The sequence below is a fragment of the Phascolarctos cinereus genome, unplaced genomic scaffold, assembly GCF_003287225.1.
Source record: "Phascolarctos cinereus isolate Bilbo 61053 unplaced genomic scaffold, phaCin_HiC Scaffold_5;HRSCAF=322, whole genome shotgun sequence".
NCBI lineage: Eukaryota > Metazoa > Chordata > Mammalia > Diprotodontia > Phascolarctidae > Phascolarctos > Phascolarctos cinereus.
Window position 1 is genome coordinate 452982112 of NW_027555958.1, and position 23966 is coordinate 453006077.

General features: G+C 45.3%; 1 protein-coding gene across 7 annotated transcripts in view; it reads left to right on the top strand.

The window, feature by feature from the left end:
* The window catches only part of ZFYVE9 (zinc finger FYVE-type containing 9), a 184163-nt gene that overhangs the window by 147873 nt on the left and 12324 nt on the right, over positions 1–23966 (top strand). For 5 of the 7 annotated variants that reach the window (XM_020987768.2, XM_020987766.2, XM_020987769.2 and 2 more), the window contains 5 exons: positions 462–686; positions 2903–2985; positions 3720–3824; positions 12444–12594; positions 17029–17109. In XM_020987768.2, coding sequence (XP_020843427.1) covers positions 462–686; positions 2903–2985; positions 3720–3824; positions 12444–12594; positions 17029–17109 — 645 coding nt within the window. Of the gene's footprint in view, positions 1–461; positions 687–2902; positions 2986–3719; positions 3825–12443; positions 12595–16153; positions 16259–17028; positions 17110–23966 lie in introns of those variants that run through there. The other 2 variants (XM_078156631.1, XM_078156632.1) reach the window with 2 other exon arrangements.

The window sequence follows — 23966 nt, forward strand, 5'->3', positions numbered from 1 at the left end:
TTCTCGAGAGTAATTTGGGGTCTGTAGGATGAGGATTTGTTTTCTGTTAGTTTATAAAGGATAGCAAACTTTTGATGTATTAGTGTAGCAACATGGTTGTCTTTTTCTAGGTGTTTGGTAGATCTTAAATTTTAAAAATGAAATCTTATTATTCTTACTGTTTACCTTGTTTTCATCTTTTTGAAAGGAATTCTGGGATAAGTCACCATCCTTTTAATATTCCTTTTATATTTAATGAACTGTGGATTTTTGTTCAGATGGATAAAATGGCTGCTTTTTTATCTGTTGGCTAAAAACATAACAGTGTAAGCTCTGGTGTAGTCATGCTGTTATCGTTATCATCATCACCATCATCAATGTTATTATACAGTGTCTCTCTCCCACACAGTACTCAGTTCTTAATGCCAGAAGTTTGTGGATTCAAAGAAAATTCGATAAATTAATAAAGGCCTTTATTTCAGGGAATGTCGTCAGCTGTTTGGGACACTCCTTCTTCAGCCAGAGTTTCCTGGGCAGCAAAGAACATGGTGGATTCTTGTATGTCACATCAACTTACCAGTCATTGCAGGATCTGGTGCTCCCAACTCCACCATACTTATTTGGGATTCTTATCCAGAAGTGGGAAACTCCTTGGGCAAAAGTATTCCCCATCAGACTAATGCTGAGACTTGGAGCTGAATACAGACGTAAGTTAAAACCCTCCTGTGAGCCCTTACACTGACTATAAACATGCATTATCTAGAGCTGCTCTTTGAAATCATAAAACAGAGACGACTCATGGTATGGGGGGCAGAGTACGAGATTTGGAGGTACAAGGTTGCCTACCCTGATCCTTCCTAGTTGTCTGACCATGGGCAGGACCCCTCATCTCTCTGAGCTGAGAACGAGACTTTGCTGCTGCTGCTTCTGGGGAACTCCTGTGTCTGCAGTCAGCCAGCTTTAGAAACTCCCCCCCATCCCTCACCCACATCCGCAGTCGATTGCCACATCTTATTTCTGTCTACACAAAATCTCTTGCGTCTGTCCCCTTCTGCTCAATCACATGGCTGCTGCCCTTATTCAGGCCTTCATCCCTTATCTGTGGGACTGTTGCTGTGGTCTCCTCATTGCTCTCCGTACTTCACATCTCTCCCAACTCCAAACAATCGTCTACACATCTGCCAGAATGATTTTCCTAAAGTCCAGGCCTGGCCGTGTCAGTCCCTTCCCTGTTCAGTCAATTAAAATAGCTTCCTGTTGCCCCTAAGAGGCAATAGAAACTTCTCACTTGTAGGGGCTGATGTAGAATGAAGTGAGTAGTACCAGAAGAGTGTATGCAACGGCAGTATCGTAAACACAATACCTTTGAAAGACGGAGGAGCTCTGGTCAGCGCAGGGACTGCAGAGCACTTGGGAGGAAGCCACTGCCCTCCCCCTCCTAGAGAAGGGACAGTTGCAGAGGGCACGTAGAGGCTCTCTCCTTGAATGTGGCCAGTGTGTAAACTTGTTTAACATGATTGAGAGGGAGAGAAGGTGAATTTTTATGAAAATAAAAAATTTAATTTAAAAAATAACAAATGTAAATGTCTTTCCTGGATTTTCAAGCCTTACAACCCGGGCCCAATCTGCCCGTCCCAAACAGCACTGTCTGACTAACCTGGCCTTCTGGTTATTTGTCTTGCCTGATACCACCTCGTCCACGAAGTGTCCCCTGAGGATCCTAAATGCTTTTACCCTTCCCTCCACTCATTTACTTTGCATTTATTTTATGTAGACTCGTCTCTCTATAGAAAGTCAGGGATGCAGGAGTTATCATCTCCTATTCCTATTATCATCACCAATTCTATCATCCCTACCTCCTGGCTTTCTTGACTGTCTTCAAGTCCTAGCTAAAATTCTACCTTTTATAGGAAGAGTTTCCTAATTCCCCCTCATTCTAGTGCCTTCAATTTATTCTGTACATAACTTGTTTGTATGTTGACTTCCCTATTAGACCATGATCTTCTTGAGAACATCGACTGCATTTTGTCTTTCTTTGTACCCCCTGTCCCTAGCACAGTGCCTGGGACATAGTAAGCGCTCTCCTCGAACAAGCTCAGCACGTAATAGAAGCTTATTGACTGACTGACTGTCTCCCCACTTCCACAATTAGAAAAATTTCCGTGAGCACGCACACTACATACCAGACCCTGTGCCTGGCGCGGTGGATTAAAAGTTAGATGATGACCCAGCCCCTCTTGTCAAAATGATTGTAAATTCACTGAAGTTTGTGATGTGTAACAATGAAAATAACAGCCAATATTTACATAGCGCTTACTTTTTCTGAGAGCTTTATTGTTGTCTTATTTGATCTTCACAACAGCTTTTTGAGGTAAGTGCTGTTGTTATCCCCATTTTACGGTTGAGGAAACTGAGGCAGGCAGCGGTTAAGTGACTTGCCCAGGGTCACACAGCTGAGAAGAGATTTGAACTCGGGTCTTCTTAACTCCAGCTCTGTGTGCTGTGGGGCCCCCCACTTGCCTCTGTACACATTGTACATACAATGCCCGTACAAATATGACACGTGCATGTACATGGCTGAAGATGTGAGGCGCAGAGGAGATATCCAAACAGCTAATCCAGGAGCGCTCTCAGAGGGAGAGAGCCCTGGGCTGACTAGTAGGAAAGGCCTTATTGCTAGAGCTCAGAAATCTGGCAGAAGTTCCAACATGACTGTCCCACTGCAGGAGAAAGCTCCTCAGGGCCTCTCCGGAGATCTTGAGCACGCTGAATCAGGGGATGTTTTTGTGGGGTTCTATGAGAGACATGCTCAGAACCTTGATGTCTCTTCACACTGTGATGAGCTGTTCAAATGTGTTTCTGATGCCTTTCCCGTCTGACAGGCCGTCCTCACGTTGCATCTGTTTATTTTGTATTTCTGTAGTTTATCCATGCCCTCTGTTTAGTGTCAGATTTCGGAAGCCATTGTTTGGAGAGACAGGACACACGATCATGAATCTCCTTGCAGTAAGTGTCTCCTCCTTTTCCCCAGTCTGGGTCTGGGATGGAGGGGCCGAGAAGCCCCTGAGTGCATGTTTGAAGTAGTCTCATGTGGGCTTGCCTGCGTTTGTAGAGAAGAGCTTGGACAGAAGTCTGTGACTACGCTGCGATGTCACTCACTAGAAAGGCCAGTCTGCACAAGCACGTTTCCTGATGTGTGATATTCCTTCTGAGAAGTTGCCAGTCCCCTGCTCTCCTTTTCCCTTTTGAGCATCACAGTCAGATCCTGTAGATTTGAGGCCTATCCAAAGAATTCAAGAAGAAATCCTTTGAATTTGTCTGTCTTATGAACATGGTAAAAAGACTTCAGAATTAAACTAAAATCTGGGTGGCCTCATCAGTTGCTATGACTGTAGAGCCTTAAGCTGTGTATGGGCTAGTTTCCAACACTTCTACACTGGCTTTTCCTATTAAGAGTTGATTTACATTTGGGGCTCAATCCTGTAGTCTAATGAAACTTGAAATTGCAAAGACCCTCACTTAATATACTAGGTTACCCACTTTTTTGGAGGTACATGGAGTGCTCATCATATATTTCTTTATTACATTAGAAACCTACCGTAGTAAACCTGTGTGTGTGTGTGTGTGTGTGTGTGTGTGTGTATGTATGTATGTATGTATGTATGTATGTATATGTAATTTCTGTGAATCAGTCCTAACCCTAATCCCTGCTTTTTGACCCTGTGATCTGCAATTCTAAGGACTTCAGAAATTACCAGTACACGCTGCCCGTGGTTCAGGGTTTGGTGGTTGACATGGAAGTGAGGAAAACCAGCATTAAAATCCCCAGCAACAGATACAATGAGGTAAGAAAGAATCTCAGCAGGTGTGTATGTTGATGCATTCATTCATTTGCTCAGTCCATAAGCATTGCCTAGTCACCTGTACTTACTGCTGGGAATACAGAGATATCAGATCCGTTCATTGGCCCGGCTCTCGTAGAGCTTGGAGTGTAGAGTGGGAGGTGGGGTGAGAAGTCCTACACAGTCAGGGAGGCTTCATGGACAGGCGGGTTTCTGAGACTTCAGTAGATGCAGTTCAGTTTCACCCAGCAAGCCTGTATTCAGTGCCCTTGGGGTGCCAGGGATCATGCTAGCTGTAGGGTTACAAAGACAAAAGTACAGCTCCCTGCTCTCACAGAGTGTGCATTCTACTGGGGGTGGGGACAGACAGACATCATGTACTCTGATCTGCAAGCACAGAATATATATGGAATACATTCGAGATACTTTGGAGTGCGTGAAGAAGTGTGCCAATGGTTGAGGGGGCAGAGCTAGAGGAAGACTCGCCGGGGGAGGAGAGGGAAGGGGATAAGCATTTAGCTTATTTAGCACTTGCTGCATACCAGGCACTGTTCTAAGCGCTTTACAAATATTATCCCATTTGATTCTCACAACCCTGTGAGATAGGTGCCGTTATTATCCCCATTTTACACTTGGGAAAACTGAGACAGAGAGGTTAAATGACTTTCCTAAGGTCACACTTCCAGTAAGTGTTTGAGGCTGGATTTGAACTCAGATCTTCCTGATTCCAACCCAGCTCTCTAGCCACTGTTGCCCCTAGCTGACTCACAACCGTGCTGAATGGCTGTGTTACAAATTCATGATATCCAACTTTAGCTGAGTCCTCACTGTAGCAAGACAATCCTTTTATTCCTTTCTAATTGATTTCCTATCTCATTCCCCACAAAAACTGATACAGAATTTTTCTCTTCCTTCCTTAACCCTCTAACCTTCCCTTTGGTCATCTCAGCTGAAGGTGTTTCCTCCTGCTTCACTAAGAAAAAGGAGGCCACTGACATACGTGTCCGCCTCCTCCTTTCTCTTCATCCTAACTCCCTTTTACATCATGTCCCACTCTCTCCTCCGTTCCCCTGGTCTCTTGACAGTGGGCTGCCTTTCTCCTTGTCTCACACACGTACACTTGATCCCATTCTTTCCTGTGTCACCCTCAGTGCTCTCGGATCCTTAGCATCTCCCTGTCAGCCAGCCCCTTTTCTGTGGCCTTCCAGAAGGCCTTCTGTCTTCCCATCAGAAGACCTTCTCAAGACCGCAGTATGGCCTTGTTCTTTCTTTGCCTTTCTCGGCCAAACTCGAATGCGTCATCTCTGCTCAGTGCCTCCTCTTCCTCTCTTCTTGTTGCTTATCCTTTGCAATCTGACTCCCACCCTCATCATTCAATTAGAACTGCCCTCTGCAGTTCTAGTTACCAGTGATCTCTTACTGGCCAAATCTGATGGGATTCTTTCCCTCAGTTTTCATACTTGCTGTTTCATTTGACACTGTTGATTCTGTGTGACCCTTTCCTCCTGGATTCTTTCTAGTTGGTCCCCCTGTTTCAAGTCTCACACCATTCTAGTCTGTCTTATTCACAGCTGCCAGTGCAAGTCTGACCATGTGATTCCTCTCCTAAATGTACTCCAGTGGTTCCTTATTGCCTCTAAGATAAAATACAGTCTCTTCTGTGTAGTATTTAAAGTCCTGTGCCACCTGACCCCGACCTCTTCCCGGCCTCCTTGGACATTGCCTGTCTCTGCTCATGCCACAGGCCTAGCATGCACTTTCCCCTCTTCCTTTAGAACTCTGCCCAAGCACATGAAGCTGCTCTGATTGCCCCAGCCGCAAGTGTCTGCCTTCCCAGACTACCTTGCATTTAACTGGTTTGTGTGTATTTCAGTTTCTTCACTTCATATTTATACAGTATACACTTATACGTGTATTTCTCATCTCCCTCGTTAGAGTGGAAACTCCTTGTGAGCTGGGATTGTTTCATTCTTTGTGCTTGTATACCCTGTACCCTGGCATGGTGTGTGGCAACCGGGAGCTGCTTAAAATGCGTGTTGACTCATTAACAGAAGGAAGACTTTCCTAACAATGGCAGAATGAAATACTCGTGGATATAGTGAGTTCTCCCTCACTAGGATCTCTTCTGGCAAAGGCTGGATGACCACTTGTTCTTCCGATGGCCAGGGGATTTCTTTTCAGGTCTGGATTAGACTGAATAGCTTCTGTTGTCTCTTCCAGCTCTGGGACCCGGGGATTCGCTGGTCTTCCCAGTTACTCAGGTTCCTACTTGAGTCACACCTGAGCTTTCCCTGTGCTCTGCCTCTCCCTCTGTCCCCTTTGTCACTGAGTCTTGTGAATCCTCCCACAACGCCTTTCACCCATCTCCTCCTCCACCTGCAGGCCTCGTCGCCTCTGGCCTTCACTCTCGTAATGGGCTGATAATAGGTGGGGGTAAAGGAGGAGGTGCTGAGATCCTGAAGACCTTCCAGGTCATCTGCCTTCTTCTGTTTTCTCCTGTGCCAGCATATCTCTTCCACAGCTGCCAAAGTCGTCTTTATACAGTATCAGCCTGATGGCGTGAGTCTTCCCTGCAAAAAGATGAAACACAAACTCTTTGGCCTCACTGTGAAGGCCTTTCATGATCCTGATTCCAGTTAGCTTTCCAGCCTCGTCCCAGTCAGTTAACAGCGTTTGTGGAATGCCTGTTGGACTTCACTTAAGGGTATATGGAGGAGCACACAACAGCCCCAGCTCTCCGGGAGCTCCTGTTCTAATGGGAGAGATGCCGTGTACTATAACCAGGCACACATAGATAGGATGCCTTCAGAACTGGCGAAGAGCGATCTCAGCTGGGGAGGGTATGCGTGGGAGAGCCTGGGACTGGCCTCCTGTAGGAGGGAGCGTTTGAGTGCTCAACAAAGCCTAGGACTCTAAGACCCAGGCTGAACTGATGGCAATTCCCCAAACCCCATCCCACTTGCCAGCTTCCTACTTTGGCCTCGAACCCTTCTTCTCCTCAGCTCAGTTTGGGGGCCACCCCCTCCAGGAAGCCCTCTTCAGTCCTTCTAGTCATTTGTTAATTGTTTCCCTTCCCAAACTGTCTTGAACTGATTTGCATATTTGTTATCTTCACCTCCACAGAGTAAGTAGAAGTGCTAGAGAAAAGAATATGGCATAGACCATCATCTCATTTCTGTCAACCAAAGAACATGCTAAAAACGGTTTGGTTTCCTGAAGATATTGGTGCTTTTAGCTTAGGGATAATAAAAAGACTTTTTTAGGCTTTTGTGTTATCTGGCCTGTTATTGGGGCCAAGTAGTGATTATTTTCTCAGTGCTTCAGAAAAGTTGGATTTTATTGACATTTACTGGATTTCTCCTAATGAGTCTAGGATGACAATGGAAAGTTTACTATTAATTCCTATTACCTTTACAATCATCCATTCAACTGGTATAGTGTCAGAAGCAGAGCATTGGACTGAACCAACTCTCAAGGTCCTTTCTGGTTCTTGGGTTCTCTGATTTAGACGCTGGTTTATTTTCGTTCTTAACCTGTATACATTGTTGAGAATTTTGTGAAGGTACAGAAGCTGCATTGGAAAGGTTCATTGTGGCCAGGGCAGTGAAGACCAGGCAGACAGCTAAGCTGAAAGTGTGCCTGGGAGACAGCGAGCTTTCTGGCCATCAGGGGAAGGAAGAACTGTTTTTCTTTGCAGACGTGGGAGCTGGCATTGTTTTTTTCAAACGAAGCAGAGGAGTGGATGAAACGTTTCCCAGAGGATGACTCGGAGGAGGGAGAGGGAGCTTCCCAGATGGATCAAAGAATGGACCCTTCTGTTAGTTCAGTTAGCAGAAGGTAGAACCTGGAACTTAATATAGGAGTTGTAGGTCCACGGAGTTAAGTCACGGCGATAGACTGGGGCCTGTGCGGCCAGGGCCGAGGCTGCTGCACATAAGGAATAACTGTGAACTCCTACACCCTAGGCATTTTGGGTACAAACCTCTGGGGATTCTAGTTCCCTTACTGTGAGTCAGCCCTGTGACTGCACAGCCAAAAACCCTTGTGTCATTTTGGGCTGAATTAATCCCATTCGATTCAGTATCAGAACATTGACGCAGTGGCAGAATGAGGTCGCTTCTCATCCTCTTGACAATCTGCAAACTGAAACTCTCCCTGATGACCTCTTGGTGGGGATTGTACTGTATAGGGAGGTCCTGGTCAGGTCTGGGTTGGACTAGATTATTAAGCCCCAAGGGCCTTTCCACCTGTGAAGTCCATCCATGCCATGGACTCCTCCCCTCATAGCGTATCACAGGGAGACCCTGGTAGCACAGCAGGGAGGTAGTGTATAATCAAAATGCTCTGTGAGGTCTGAAAAAGAAAAGCCATTCCTTTCAGGGGCCATCAGCTAAGTTTTTGTGGAGGAAGTAGCATTTCAACTGGCATACAAGGGCAGAGTAGGATTTCACCAAGTGGGAATGCTCAGAACCTAGGGCCGCCTTCCCCTGAGGCATTAGCCACCTCTCACCATACAGAGCTTTGGGTTACTGCCCACATCACTAGAAGAGGTTATTGTACAAGCTCCTGTCAATGTTTTCCTGTCTGCCTCAAAGTCCTTCTTCATTTCTGTGATCAGCATATTATGGGGCCTCTGATTTATATGGCACTGTGATAGACACTGTACCCTAACCACAAAGGCATAGTCTCTGTTCCTCGTAGATAGATTTTCTGACAGGGGTCATAGGAGCTGGAAGGGACTTTAGAGACCAGCTCGTCCACCCTCCTTATTTTACAGAGTAGGAAACTGAGGTACAGAGAAAGACAATGACTTCGATAAAGGTTCCACAACCAGCAGAGATCCCGTCTCCTGACTGCAAATCCAGTGGTCTTTATAAAGTAGCAGACTGTCAGGGGCAGCTAGGTGGTGCAGTGGATAGAGTACCGGCCCTGGAGTCAGGAAGACCTGAGTTCAGATTTGATCTCAGACCAAACACTTGACACTTACTAGCTGTGTGACCCTGCGCAAGTCACTTAGCCCCGATTGCCTCACCAAAAAGCAAAATAAACAAAGTAAAGTAGCAGACTGTCTAGTAAAGGAGAAAGAACATGATTAAGTTGGCAGTTATGTTAAGGATAGCAAGGTATTTCTATCCTCCAGTGTTTTTTCTTGGGAAAAATTCTGATGTAGGAATTAGAAGCCCTGGATTGTGTGTTGGAGAGGAACCCCAAGCGATACAAACCGAGGCCAAGGAGAGAGAGAGCCTGTGCTGGCTTTGCCTTTAGCCAGGCCCATTGCCTCTCTGGGGCCCAGTGTCTCCATCTGTAAATTCAGGACAGTTTGCCTTCTTTGCCCTGTTTGCCTTGAAGGGATTGTTTTTAGGAGGAAACCAGAACAGAGGGAAGATGCCCTGGAACCCTAATGCCTGTGGTAGTTCTGAGAGCATTCCCAGGATATATAGTATTGGGACTTATCAAGTAAAGGTCCAGGGCAAAGGGCCTTCCTAGTTGGGATCACAGGCTCCTACACAGATATCTAGAGACCATGAGAAGCCATAGAGGTCAGCCCTTCATTTCACAGTGAGGGAAACTGAGGCCCACGAAGCTTCAGTGATTCACCCAAATCATACAGTTGTGTGAGGCAGTACTGGCCAGGGAAGCCTGGTTTAAAGTTTTGTCTCAGCTATGTGCTAGCTTGTGACCCTGGACAAGTCATGTGAGCTCTAGCCCCAGACAGTGTCTAATCAAAGGTCTGGAGTCCTTGAGATTATTTTTTAAGAAATGTTTTCATAAACATATTTCCGCTTTATTTCATGTTTTAAAGACATTCTAAGGAGCATTCTCATGCTGGGGAGACTAGTGGGAGATTTCACCAGATTGCTGAAGGAGGCCATGGCCCATGACAAGGCTGTCTGGTTCCAAGGAGCAGGAATGTCCCTCTTGTGACCCCGCACTAGTAGAAGTTTGCTCCTCAGTGAGTTTTCCCAGACCAGTGAAGCCCCAGCTCAGGCCCTGCACCTTTGCACGGAGATTAGAGCTGCCTCCTCGGCTTCCTAGTCAGTGTTCTTCGCACTGTAGCATGATGATAATCCCAGGTCTTACTGTTAATGAAGTAAATGGAGTGGACATCCTTACATGAAGCTGACATACTGTAGTCAGTGCCTGTAATAAAAGATCACGAGGATACTGCCCCTCAAGGGAAGCCAAACCTAGCCTTCAGGCAAAGTGCCTCTCAAATGCTGCCACTTCTTCCTAGAGTCTGCCTTTCCTTCTTTGAGCTGCCATAAGGTTCTGTTTATACCTTTTTAATACCACCTCCACGTCTTGTTTGTCTCCTTGTCCACTTGGTTGCTCAGTCCCTTCACCCATACTCTTAATATGTAACTGAATATTTCCACCTGGTGAAAGCTAAAAATTGTTTTAAAAGGGTACATGTCCATCCATACGTTAAGGCTTGTGGAGATTTGTGCAAATCGTGGAGCTAGACTTCGTTAATTATGCTTGATACTGACACGCCAGGGCAGTGTCTCGGTATGGTAGCTCATTGGCCCCACAGCCCTTGGCCCCAACCCTGGAGAAAATAAAGCCTAATTTTAGCCTGGAAATCCCTATCTGGACAGTGCTCCTTCAGCCTGAAGTGTGTGATCATCTCGGCTCTTCCCCTTTGTTAGAAAAGGACATTACAAATGAGGTCATAAATTCTACTACAAATTGACTTTGGCAAAAGCTGATGTCCCCTATTTGGGGAAGAAAAAAAAACCCCAAACCTATTTTAAACTCTTCTTGGGGATCCTGAGGGAAGTGGTTTATATTAGCACTGCAGAAGACAGTTGCTAAACCTCAGTGTGTGAGGAGGAATTCAGTTTTTGTCTGAATCCTTCTGATGGTGCAGCAGAGGTGCTACATTGCTGTCCTTTGCACAAAGTGCAGAAATAACAAGGTGTAACCAGGGTGGGATGACACCTTACAAATACATTAGGTTAAAGAAGATAGTAAGCATTCAGATTTCCGACTAGCAGTTTTACAGCACTCATAGCTGAGAACAAGAAGAGCTAAGAAATGCAGGCCAAAAAATAAACTTATAGAGGTGAAGCCATTTTAGAGAACAGGAAAAGGAAAGGCGTTATCGTGAAGAGGAAAAATACTCAATTTTTCATTTATTTCTCTCAGGTACATTATTGATCATCAGGATGAGGGGATCTTACACTCAGGTTTGTTTGATAGATGCTCTGGAGAATTGAATGTTTTCTTTCATTTAGTCTCAGTGTTTGCAGACCTATTAACTTAGACCTTATGAAAAACACGATGACAAATAATTGACTTTTTAAAAAGCAAAATCAATTGTAGGTTTGATTAAAAAAAAAGTATTTCACTACTCTGGAGACTTGTGATTTTTGCCCTGTATCTTGGCAGGTAATTTGAGATTAGCTTTGGCTACAAAATTCATTACCTGGTGGCTGGACTCCTGGTGGATGAGCCTTTCTACTCAGGTTGAGCCAACTCTGGCACCAGATGGCTTTCACTAGACTTATACTCAAATCTTTTTCCACCTGACAGTTCCTACTGAACTTTCTTTTGCTTTCCTTCTTTTGGTAGAGCCTTCCAGATGCTAGTATCTCTTTCATATCATGGTATAGCAGTGCAGAAAATCATGTTAGCAATGCTGAGCACATTATTTTATTGATCCTGGTCGATCCATCAGTTCATTCAGCAAAGGCCTCTGAGTTCAGAGCCTTTTCTAGATGTGAGGGTAGATAGATAGGAAGTCTAGGTAAGGCCTGGATCCTGCCTGATGCAGAACAGCTTTGTGATGTTGCATAGTTCATATCATCCTCTCCTTTTTTCCATTTGGGCCTCTGGTTCATCTCTTTAGAGGTACTCCCAGGATGAAAAACTCTCTCCGCCAGTGCAGATTAGCAAGTGGTTTGTAGCTTAAGGTGTTCATGGTGGGACTTGAGCCTGGCTCTTCCTAACATCCCACCTGGCCCTCTCTGCGTTCATTATACCCTTTGCTTCCTCTTTTGCATCATATTTTATAGATGAGGAAGCCAAGACCCTGGGAAGTTATGTGACCTGCCCAGGATGACAGAGGTCATCAGTGGCCTGAGCTGTTACCGAGTCCAAGTCCACTGTTTCCTGCTTCACTATGCTTTCTCTCCACATGTACCTAAAGAAACTTGGACATAAGATGCCTTCTTAAAAGGGAATGCAAGCTTGAGGGAAGACTTCTTCCCTATGGGTCTGTGAGAAAAGGAAGCCAGTGCAGTCATACAGAGGTCGTTCTTTCTGAGCTCAGACTGAGCTCAGCTGCACTGCCCCCCGAGAACTCCATGCCATGGAGAAAGAACCAGGGACACTGCTGGGGTTAGCTAAATTACTGTCAAGCCTCAGGTTCGCTTTGACCTGTAAAAGAGGGGTGGGCAGCGGGGAAGGAATGCAAAGTATGCCTTGTGTTCAGGGAAGGATCTCAATGAGCACCAAACACGTTGACTTTGGAAGGATTGGGCTTGTAAGTTTTTAGCTAAGAGTGTTTGAGTGGAATGTGGGAGTGGGAGGGCATCATTCATCGCTGCCAGGTTTATCTTTGCGCAGGTGGAATGGGTGCTGCAGTAGGACGGAGTGCTAACACTCTTGTGCTTACAGATGATGAAGGTCATGAATAAGTCCAATGAGCACGTGCTGGCTGGAGGAGCCTGCTTCAACGAGAAGGCAGACTCCCACCTTGTGTGTGTCCAGAATGACGATGGCAACTACCAGACTCAGGCTATCAGCATCCACAACCAGCCGCGAAAGGGTGAGGGGGCTGGGGCCCTGGGAGCCCGACTGCTGCCTGGTACCGAACCCTGCCCTGCCCCATGTGCAGGGCCCGGGGCCTGACGCCTTGGACACAGCTCCCCGGGAGCTGATACATGAGGAGGGCAGAGCAAGAAGACGTGGCTTCAGTGTTTCAGTTATTAAGTGTCTACTGTATGTGAGGCATGAAAGAAAGAGTTTAGGATAATGTAGCCATTACCCTCAGGCGCCTTGCAGTCTGCCAAGGGGACATGGCCAATGGACCATGGTCACAGAACACACGCGCAGCTTGATGGGTGCATAGGAGAGAGCTGAAATGCTCTGAGAGTCATCGAGTGGGGCAAGATCACTTTCCACTGGAAGGGTCAAGGAAAGCTTCATTATGCTATATACTGAGAGGAAGCCGAGGCCCCATTTCTGTGGAGCTTGACTGCTTACAAAGCCCTTTCCTCACACCACCTCCAGGAGGAAGGCAGTGCCAGTGTTATCCTGTCTTTGTTACAGATTTGTTTCCATAATGCAGAGTAGACCGTGGTGAATTCATGAAAAGAACTCAGAGTGCTCTGGGATCACTTGTAGCTTGGGATGAATCAGGAGAGGCTTCCTGCAGCAGGTGATATTTGAACTAATCTTCCAGAGTGGGTAGAACGTCAGCTTCTAAAAATGGTGGGAGGCTGGGGAGAGGAGAATTCCAGGTCTTCAGAGTAGTGATGAGAGCAAAGGCACCTGGAACATGAGTGTAGGAATGGGGTGGGAGGGGAAGTAGTCCTTTGGCTTCCGGTTTGGGAAGAGCATGATCTGCGTAAAAGACAAGTGAAAAGCGAGGCTGGAAAGATTATTTGCAGAAGTATTCCAAAGAGCAGGGATTGGGAGACTGGATTTTGGCAGTGGGTCGTGAACCTTTAAAGGGTTTGGAGTAAGGAAGATGACGTAGCCCAAGGATGAAGAACCTGTGGCCTTCTAGGTCCTTGAGTGCGGCCTTTTGACTGAGTCCAGGTTTTACAGAACAAACCTTTTGTCAAGAGGATTTGTTCTGTGAAGTTTGGATAGTCAAAGGGCCGCACTTGAGGACCTAGAGGGACATATGTGACCTCGAGGCCGCAGGGTTCCCACCCCTGACATAGACTATTAGAATTTTGACATTAGAATGCCATGAGAAGCATGTCATCTAGGCCAACATTGATTGAGCACCTACTGTACACACAGGGCATGCAGAATGAGTGGTTCCAGAGACCTTAGAAACTGTCTAGTCTTAGCTTTACGTAACTTTGCATTTCAAACTCCTCACCAGCTGGCTTGCTTTCCCATGACTTCCCCTCATGCACTCTGCTTCAGCCCAACTGGGCTCATGGCTGCCCCCTACACTGCCTTTAGAATCCCTGGACCCCTTCAGTGTTCAGCATAGAGTCCGTTCCTATAGAGTGCTGTCCCTGCTCTCCCTGGTTGTCCGTGCCCCTCCAGGAGAGTCTCCTCCTTTATTTTGGATGTGGCCTATATTTATTCATTGGTGAGTGTACTGTAGCTCCCTAATAGAATATAAGTGTTTTGAGGGCAAGAACTGCCTTGCCTTTGTATTTGTATATTCAGTGGGTGGCCATATAGTCAGCATCAAATAAAATGTGTGCCAGTCGAGCGGTCAGAGTGACGCTTCAAACTTCCAGGAAGCTGGGAACTCTCTTTTAGATGGCCCTAGGGTTTAGAAGTTTTTCCATGAGACCAGAGGAGAAACATGACAGTGAACGTTTCTGTAGCCCCTTAAAATTTGCAGAGCAGGAGGAAAGGACTTTTTTTTTCTTTTTTTTTTTGTGGTGAGGCAGTTGGAGTTAAGTGACTTGCCCAGGGTCCCACAGTTAGTGTCAAGTATCTGATGCTGGATTTGAGCACAGGTCCTCCTGACTCCAGAGCCGGTGCTCTATCCACTGTGCCACCTGGCTGCCCCCTGGAGGAGAGGACTTTTGCCAGTCCCTTGACCTTCTGGGAGCATCAGCAAGATCTCCAGTGCTTTGTTCTTTTCGCTGGGCTGGCCATGCTGTAGCTGGGCTTCTTCACCTGTCTTAGTAAATTCCCTCATGGTGTTCTTGGTATCATGGTGTCACAGAGGAGCCTCAGATGAGATCCCACAAACCTTGTTTGCCCACAGTACTCATTACTTCACTTTGGGCTGGTGTTTCAGCCCTTTGATGTATTCAGGGAGTGACTCCCATTGCATTTAAAACCAGTAGTCTATGAGGCAGCAGTTGGGAGCTCAGTCAGAGGAACATAGCTGACTTAGAAGGGGTTCTAAAAGCTAGACTCTCCCCTCCTCCAAACAAGGTAAAAGGTGCCCCTCCCTAAACCCACAAACTGGCAAGAGGAACACGGCCGGGCCCTCGGCCAAGAGTGCCCACGTGACCCCAGCATCAGTGTACGTGACTGCTCTTTGACCATGCAGTGCTTGGGAAGAGCCTGTCCTCTGTCCGCAGGTAGGTCAGCTGGGCTCAAGTCATGGCATGGACATTCACAGGCTCAGTCATAATACCACTCTCTGAGTCAGTTTTCTCTTCTGTAAAATGAAGAGTTTTGTTGCTTACAGAGCTCTGTGTTTGGAGTCAAATAATCTGTGTTAATAGTCTGGTCTTTGGTCTTTGCTGGTTAATGTCTGTGTGCTTTTCTGGGGGTGGGGGGGAGGATTCACTTCTCTTCCCTGGGCTTTGGCTTCCTCCTCTATAAAATGAGGGGCTTGTACTGGATGAACTCTAAGGATCCTTCTAGCCCAAAATTCTGGGATCCTGGGATCGCTACAACCATGATATGCCTCACAAGGTAATCACGAGAGTCAAATAGCTTTGTAAACTCTTAGTCACTATGGACTTTCATAGATATCCCCATTTGATTTTTTTTTAAGGCAATTGGGGTTAAGTGACTTGCCCAGGGTCACACTGCTAGTGTCAAGTGTTTGGTCTGAGGCCGAATTTGAACTCAGGTCCTTCTGACTTCAGGGCCAGGTACTCTATCCACTGCGCCACCTAGCTGCCCCCCCCATTTGATTCTTACTCCTGAGGATTGCCACTATCAGATGGGGATGGCAAGACATATAGTTTAAGACTCTGTCAGAGAGGGAGCTGGGTGATATGGTGGCCCTCAAATACATGTCTTCAGTGAAGGAATATGTAGCATATTCGTCACACTTGCTAATGGCATCCAACTGGGAGAAATAGGTGACCCTTTGGACTAGAGAGCCTCTGAGAGCTTGAGATTCTGTGATTCTCTTTGGGTGAAAAGTTAATATCCAAAAAGATCTAGACAACCAGAAACAGTGGACTGAATTGAAGTATAAACGTAAAGCTTGACCCTTGGGTTAAAAAGATCAATTACATACATGTAGCATGCGTCAGTTGTCCTTGTGAAAAAGTCCTGGGGATTTTACTGGACTATAAGTTAGATAAGAGTTAATAGCGTGACATGCTAGCCAAAGCAGCTAACGAAAAAGTAGGCTACCTTAATGGAAGCAGGAGGTGGAGAGAGTCCTGTTGTATTCTGCTCTGGTAAGAAGAAATCTAGAGTCTTTTATCCCATTCCAGGCACTGTATTTTAGAGAAACCATTGAAAAGTCAGAGCATGCCTGTAAAAGAGTATTTGGTCTGCTGAGAAGGCTGGAGAATACGGTGCTTGAGGAAGGAAGGAATGTGGTGTCTCTCCGTGACCCGCCGAAGTTACAGAGTCACGCTGGTGAGACAAAGGGCTGGGCCTGGACTTAGGAAGACCTGGTTCAGATCTCACCTCGATCACTCACTCTCTGTGACCCTGGGCAAGTCACATTGCCCCTCTGAGCCTTAGTTTTCCCTTCTGTAAAATGAGAAGATCATAGCGCCTTCCTCCCAGGATTGTTGTAAGGACTGAATGAAATCAAAGAATCATAGTTTTGGAGGCTATCCATCTCATTTTACAAACAAGGAAAGTGAGGCCAAAAAAAGGTCCCATAATTTCCTCAGGGTCAGATAGGTACTAATAATAGAACTAGGGTTAAAATTTTGGTCCCTTGATAGTAAATCAGGTACCCTTTCCCCTGGGGCCACACCAGGGAGATCTCAGATAATGTATGTGAACAAATAACTTCAGAAAAGTGAGCTACTGTTGATGGGAGGAGCGCTGGATTGGGGGTTTTGGGTATTGGATTCAGATTCTACTACTCTTCCCATTTCATTATAAAATGAGGAGAGTGGACTCCTAGGGTGTGCGGGGTCCCTTCCTCCTAAGCCCTAGCTCTGTCCTTTCTCTAAGCCTCGGCTTCCTCATCTGTGAAATGGGAACAGTTATTCTGCTGGTCTCGCTGTCTGTGATGCATGCCTTGGGAAGGCTGTGCTTGCTTTCTCCTCTCTCCCTGCCTCTTAATGCATTTCATTGGAATTCCTCCCTCTTGAGGCCAGAGCCTCAGTGCCTCTCCTTGTCATTTCAGTCACCGGTGCTGGCTTTTTCGTGTTCAGCGGAGCTCTGAAGGCCTCCTCCGGATACCTGGCCAAGTCCAGCATCGTAGAAGGTAAAGAAGGAGCAGTGGGCCTCCTCTGTGTGTGCCCCCTTTTTGGGTTTTGGGGTTTTTTTGTCTTTTGACTTTATTTTAATATTTATTGCTGTCTCATAATGTCGTTAGCTTCTGTTTAGTCCATTCTGATAGGCAGGGAGTTTGTTGCTTGGGCAGGGTTTTATACCTCTGGTGCCAGGCTGTTAACTCCCTTTCCAGTTCTTTCTTCCATAGTTCACTTCTTTTCCAATTTTTCCTCTCCCACTCTTAAACTGTATTTATAAAAACATTTTAAACTCTTTTTTTAAAAAAAAACAACTCTTGCTTCATCTCTTCTAGGAATACTAGCTGAATTTGTGCCCAAGCTGTGCTTTTCTTTGAGGCTGTGATTGTAGATGTTTTAGATCATTCTCTTTTTCTGGCTGTGTATCATGAACATCCCTGTCGTCATGATGGCAGTTTATGGTGGGATTCATTATTTGTTCATTTTTCCATCCTGTTTCTCGACTTTAGACTTTATATTAGGGCAGGGCTCTGCATGCTTCTGGAGGGCATGCCTGGACTGGTCCTGCTGCTGCTTTCTTGGGGTATCAAACGTCATGGTATTCTCAGAGATGGCTCAGGCTGGGGACCTGCAAGCTTTCATTGCTCCTGGTGAGGGCTGACCACTGCCCCCCTGCTGTGAGCTCTGCAAGTTCCTGACATAGGTTTGGGTCTGAGCCATATGTCTGTGGGCTTTGCCTGGTGGAAATTTTCATAGGCTGCTTCTGTGCTCTGCAGCTGTCAGCCAGCTGGAGAGTTCTGCTGGTGGAGAAAGGTAGAATCATAGCCTTCCCTTTGGCTTGGGTTTCCTGCTCTGATGGTTTCTTGCTACATCTGAGATGACCTGGACATTGGAACTGAGACCTTGCCACACCACTGTTGTTTGCTTTTGAACTTGCTTCTTGTTGTGGACACAGCCTGGAGCATGTAACCACTTCTCACCCTGGAATGCCACACCTAGGCATAGTACCCTTCCTCAGTCCATCCTGGATCGGTGACCCAGCGTGGGGATGTCTCATGTTCATTCTCATTTTGCAGTTGAGGATATTACGGTAATATAACTTCCCTGGAATCATCCAATTAAGTGTCAGAGCCAAAACTGAACGTCAGTCTCCCCGTGCCGTTCAGGTGTTTTTTTGCTCCGCCCTGTTGTTGGACCAAGAGGCCGTAGGCCCCTCTGTTGAAATGCCTAGCTCTGATGAGCCCGGTCAGCATTTCTTAGCGCTAAGACAGAAGACATAGTGTTTGTATTTGTGCCCAGCTTCTCTTAGAATAAGTCTGGAGGATGGTGAGTGTGGAGGGAGATTATTTATCAATAATCACTTCCTTCCCTGAGAGTCAACAGAGCAATCCTTTGTCCAGACATGACCAACTTCAAGTCCACCTGAAAGGGCTTTCGTTGGGTCAGATTCAGTACTGCCAAAGCAGAGCCGTTGCTGAGCCTGTGACTAACCATTAAACCTCTTGGTTGGAAAGCAATTATATCTCTTCGTCCCCCAGTGGATGGTAATCTCTGTAAGCACTGGTAGGTTAGAATAGGTCCAGCACCCAATACGAGGCCTGGAACCTATGAACATAGTACATTTAATTCAGCAAACCTTTATTATGTGCCTGTTCTGGACGAGGCCCTGTGCCAAGTGCTGGCGACACAGACACAGACCAGGGAGCTGACCTTTTCCTAGGAGGACACAACACGTCTGCCAGAACCAGGTAGGGAGAGGTAGGGCAAAGGGAAGATTCAGGCAGAGGGCCTGCCCGGCCGTCGGGGGAAGGGAGAGAATGCTGCCAGAGCCAGCACATGAAATGTGGTAACTATGCATGGGTTCTTCTGACCCAGAAAACATTCCACGCTTAATGCTTTGAGTGTTTTTTGTTTTTGTTTTTTTAGCTTTTACAGAGGAATATTTACTTCAAAGTTATAGCCAGTACAAACATACAAACATCTCACTCCCCCAACACCAGGGGTCATAATCACCCCTAGGTAAGTTCCAAGTCTAAAAGCCTGTTCTCTTCCTTCCTTTCCCTTTACGTCCTGAGACCGGGTGGCCTACTGGGTTGAGCCTAGGCCCCACTCTCTCAAGCTCTCAGATCAGAAACTCTATTCCCTGCACCTAGAACAGAAAAGATAAATGAAACAAGACCCAAACCTGGCTCTGGGGGAGGGAGAAGGGAAAGGGGAAAGTGGCTCTGAGACCCTTCTCTCTTAGAGTGTGGTGTCCATGTTCTGGACATTACTGGAAAAATGATTAATGTTAATATGTTAGCTCTTCATGAGTTTTTCTGATACAGGCCTTTTTTATTTCTAGTTAACAAATGGACTCATCCCACACACAAACACCATCTTGATTCCTTCTGGGGCAGTCTCAGAAAAAAATCCTTCCCATACTTTAAAGCCTGTATTATAAGCTACATCTTCCATGAAATCTTCCCTGATGTCCCCAGTTGGTGATGAACTTTTCCCCTTCAGGCCTTACTTAGCACTTAGTCTGTGCCTGTTACCATATCATTTTTCGTTAGAATTATTTTGGTTTGAAGGTCCCCTGCTAGACTGTAAGCTCTAGGAGGCCAGGAATCATGTCTTCATTTTTATTTCAACAAAAAGTTTATTAAACATCTGCTGTATACAGAGCTCTGGGCAAGGTGCTGGTGGAGATACAATATTAAGTCAAACCATAGTGTTTTACTTTATGGAGATCACAGTCTAATAGTGGGCTAAAACCCAAGTACAGATACCATATTGCAAAGTATTCCTTGGAAAGAATATTTGAAGACTTTGGAGTGAAGTGATCTGTACATTCTAGAACACCTGTGTCTACCAGGGGCTTGTACAGGAAGATTTCATGGAAGAAATGCCTTTGAGATGGACTTTAAAGCTGAATCAGGACGTCAGCAGGCCAGGGACTGGCAGTGTTGCGAGCAGAGATGGCAATAGATGGTACTATTTGGAGAGCGGCTCCCAGTCTGGTCTCACAGGAGCATGAAGCTGAGTCACATGCGATAGGCTTCAGGCAGCTCTAAGTAGGATTGTAGGGGCCTTGAAGGTCAGCCACGTGGTAACTACCGGGCTTTGTGTCTCTGCTAGGACCATGTCACCATGTGTTTGTTTTTTAATCAAGTTTAACTAAAGCAGACCTGGGGGACTGAGGGAGCCTTTCAGCTGATAAGAGCCCAAAGGACAGGAGGTTCTTAGAACTGTCAACTTTGATGGTGGGTAGTTCTTTTCATTGTAATCTTAGGGGATTCTGACAGCACACAGACCCTCCCTGGGATCTCTCACTGGCAACTTTCTGGGTATTCAGAGTTGGTTCTGAGCATCCTAACAAACGGTGTTGACTCAGAATTGAATGGGTTGCCTCGAGGACATTAGTGAGTCATCTAGGAATGCAGACTCTTCTGGAGGGAGCCAGCTCTTGTTAAGGGCCAGGAGATGGAAGAAGTAAGGAAAGGAAAAAATTTAGGCTACAGGAAAGTTTGTTAATCATGGAGCCAGCATGGGAGAGGGCACAGGGGAAGGGGCAGGCAGATCTGGAGCGGGATGGTGAGGTGGCATTGAGGTGGCTGACCACAAGGGGGATAGGTGAATATGACAAATGGGGTTTGTATATTGGCAGCCAGGGTTAGGCTCACTGAGAGGAGAAGAGTATTGGGGCAGCCATATGCTAACCACGGAGGACTGAGTCGTGGCAGATTGTATGTACTTGGAGAGAATGTGTAAAGCCCTCTTTCCAGGTTCAAGGCTTCACCTGGGGCAGGTGAGAAAGTGTTTTTTGAAGTCATACCTGAGTGAGGGGGAGTTTCTAGAAGCAGTTAGATGCAGGGAAACGATTGATAGATTGGAATCAGAAGAACCTGGTTCAGATCTCAACCTGGGTCCTTACTCTGTGACCTTGGGCAAATTGCTTATCCTGTCTGAGCCTGTTTTCTCTTTGGAAGGGTATTGTAGTCTAAATTCTAGTGGATTTGAAATCAATCAAAGCTTATATCCTTTCTCTCCTGATTCCTATTTGAGTAACCTCATCCTGTAGGAAAGGTGGATAGGAGTGGGGAAAGATTGAACTAGTTGAAAAATCCATAATCTTGGGGCAGCTAGGTGGCTCAGTGGATAGAGCTCCAGCCTTGGAGTCAAGTCAGGAGGACCTGAATTCAAATGTGGCCTCAGACGCATGACACTTACTAGCTGTGTGACCCTGGGCAAGTCACTTAACCCTGATTGCCTCACCGAAAAAAAAAGGAAAAAAAAATCCATAATCTTATAAGCTGTAAAATCAACATCATTTTATCCTTTAGTTAAATTCAGCGAACATGTGTTCATTACCTGCTGTGCACAAAGAACGTGGTGCTTGAAATGAAGAAAGTCCCCCTTGAGAGCTCATCTGATAAAATGGGCAGAATGCTGGGCTTGGGGTCAGAGACCTGATTTCAAGTTCTACCTTTGACCTTCCTTGTGTGCCCTGGGGCCAGTCTGTTAATGTGTTTTTTTTTAATTTATTTTTATTTATCAATAATCACTTCCATAAGCTTTTGAGTTTTAATTTTTTCTACCCCCCCTCCTTACCTCCCTCCCCAAGACAGCACAATCTGGTATAGGCTATGCATATATGCATATTAAACATATTTTCACATTAATGATGTTGTAAGAAAGAATTAGAACCAATAGGAGCAACCACCAGAAAGAGGAAACAAAACTCAACAGAAGACAAAAAAATAGCAACTAGTATGCTTTGATCTGCATTCAAACTCCATAGTTCTTTCTTTGGATGTGGATAGCACTTTCCATCATGAGGCCTTTGGAGATGTCTTGGATCCTTGTATTGCTGAGAAGGGTTAAGTCTATCAATATTAGTATCTAACTGATTATATTTTTCCTTTCTTGAGACAAATCTGATGAGAGTAACGTTCAAATAATGCTCATCTCCCTCCATTCTTTCTCTTTGTTGTAATAGGTTTTTGTGCCTTTTCCTGTAATGTAATTTACCGTTGTCTGCCTCCTTCTTTCCTTTTCTCTCAGTACATTTTCTTAGATCAGATTAATCCACTTACTTGGATTCATTTAGCCCACTTCATTAGGTTTTTTTTTTAGCATTACATCAAAGTCAACTAATATCCACCTCCTTTATGTATACCCCTTTAACATGGTGTAATAACAGTACGGTTCTCAAGAGTTAGTGTCATCTTCCCTTGTAGGGATGTAAACAGTTTGCCCATATTAATAACATGTTGTTTCTTTCTGTCCCATTTACCTTTTTATGTCTCTCTTGAGTCTTGTATTTGAAGATCAAATTTTCTCTTGAGCTCTAGTGTTTTTATCAGGAAGGTTTGGAAGTCCCTTATTTTGTTGAATATCCATTTCCTCCCCAGAAAGAGCATGCTCATTTTCGCTGGGTAGTTGATCCTTGGTTGTAATCTAAGCTCCTTTGCCTTATGGAATATTATATTCTGTGCCCTACGTTCTTTTAATGGAGAAGCTGTAAGGTCCTGTGTAATCCTGACTGTGGTTCCATGATATTTAAATTGTTTCTTTCTGGCTGCTTGCAGTAACTTTGGTAACTTTGGAATTTGGCTACTATATTCCTTGGTGTTTTCAATTTGGGGTCTTTTTCAGGAGATTGTTTCTGTGGCTATTTTACCCTGGGTTTTAGGACCTCAAGGCAGTTTTCCCTTTATTATTTCCTGAAAGATACTGTCCAGGCTCTTTTTTTCATCATGATTTTCAGGTAGTCCAGTAATTTTTAAACTGTCCCTCCTAGATCAATTTTCCAGGTCAGTTGTTTTACCAATGAGGTATTTTACATTTTCATCTATTTTTTCATTCTTTTGTTTCTATTTGACTGATTCTTGCTCTCTCACAGAGTCATTAGCTTCCATTTGCCCAATTCTAATTTTTAACAAATTGTTTTCTTCTATTAGGTTTTATACCTCCTTCCCCATTTGGCCAGTTGCATTTTTTAGGGACTTATTTTCTTCAGTGTACTTTTTTTTTCAGTTGGCTAATTGTATTTTTTAAGGACTTGTTTTCTACAATTAATTTTTGTCCTTCCTTTTCCAAGCTATTGACTCTCTCTTGCATACCTCTCATTTCTTTTCCCATTTTTTCTTCGACCTCTCTCATTTGACTTTTAAAATCCTTCTTGAGCTCTTCTAAGAAGGCTTTTTGGACTTCAGAACAGTTCATATTCCCTTTTGAGGTTCCAGATGTGGGTTTGTTGACAGTGTTGTCCTCTTCAGAATTTCTGCCTTGATCTTTTCTCTTCCCATAATAAGAATCTGTCGTACATTTCTTTTTGCTTGTGGTGTTTGCTTATTACCTGGCCTTTAAAGAGATTGAGCTCTCCTGTTGGGGAGCAGAGGGTGCTGACCCAAGCTTCTTGTGTTGAGAGCCTAGGGCCTGGTCACTGGCTTTGTGTGCTGGGACCTCTGATGCTGGCAGTTGGAGGCTGTAGGGTTCTGGCAGCTTACCTGATGTTGAGCTGGAATCAGCAACACTGGAACTCTAGGGGTAGGATTGGGTAGTGTGGCTCCTGGAGATTTCCTACTCACCCGGGCCTTTCCTTCCTTTCAATTTCTTCAGCTCCTTTCAGATGGATGTTGCAGGGTGTATATTCACCTGGGGCCCCCAGTCTATTAATTTTGATGATCCTAATTTCCTTATCTGTAAAATGGAAATAATAATATCTTCATTATCTCAAAGTAGTGGTGAGAATCAAGTGAGGTAACATATGTAAGTTGCTTTCCAAACTTTAAATGGGATGCTTGCCCTTGTGAGGCTAATAGTTTAACCAGTGGAAAAATACAAGCAGCCGATATGATGCAATATAAAAAATGATATGCTTCGT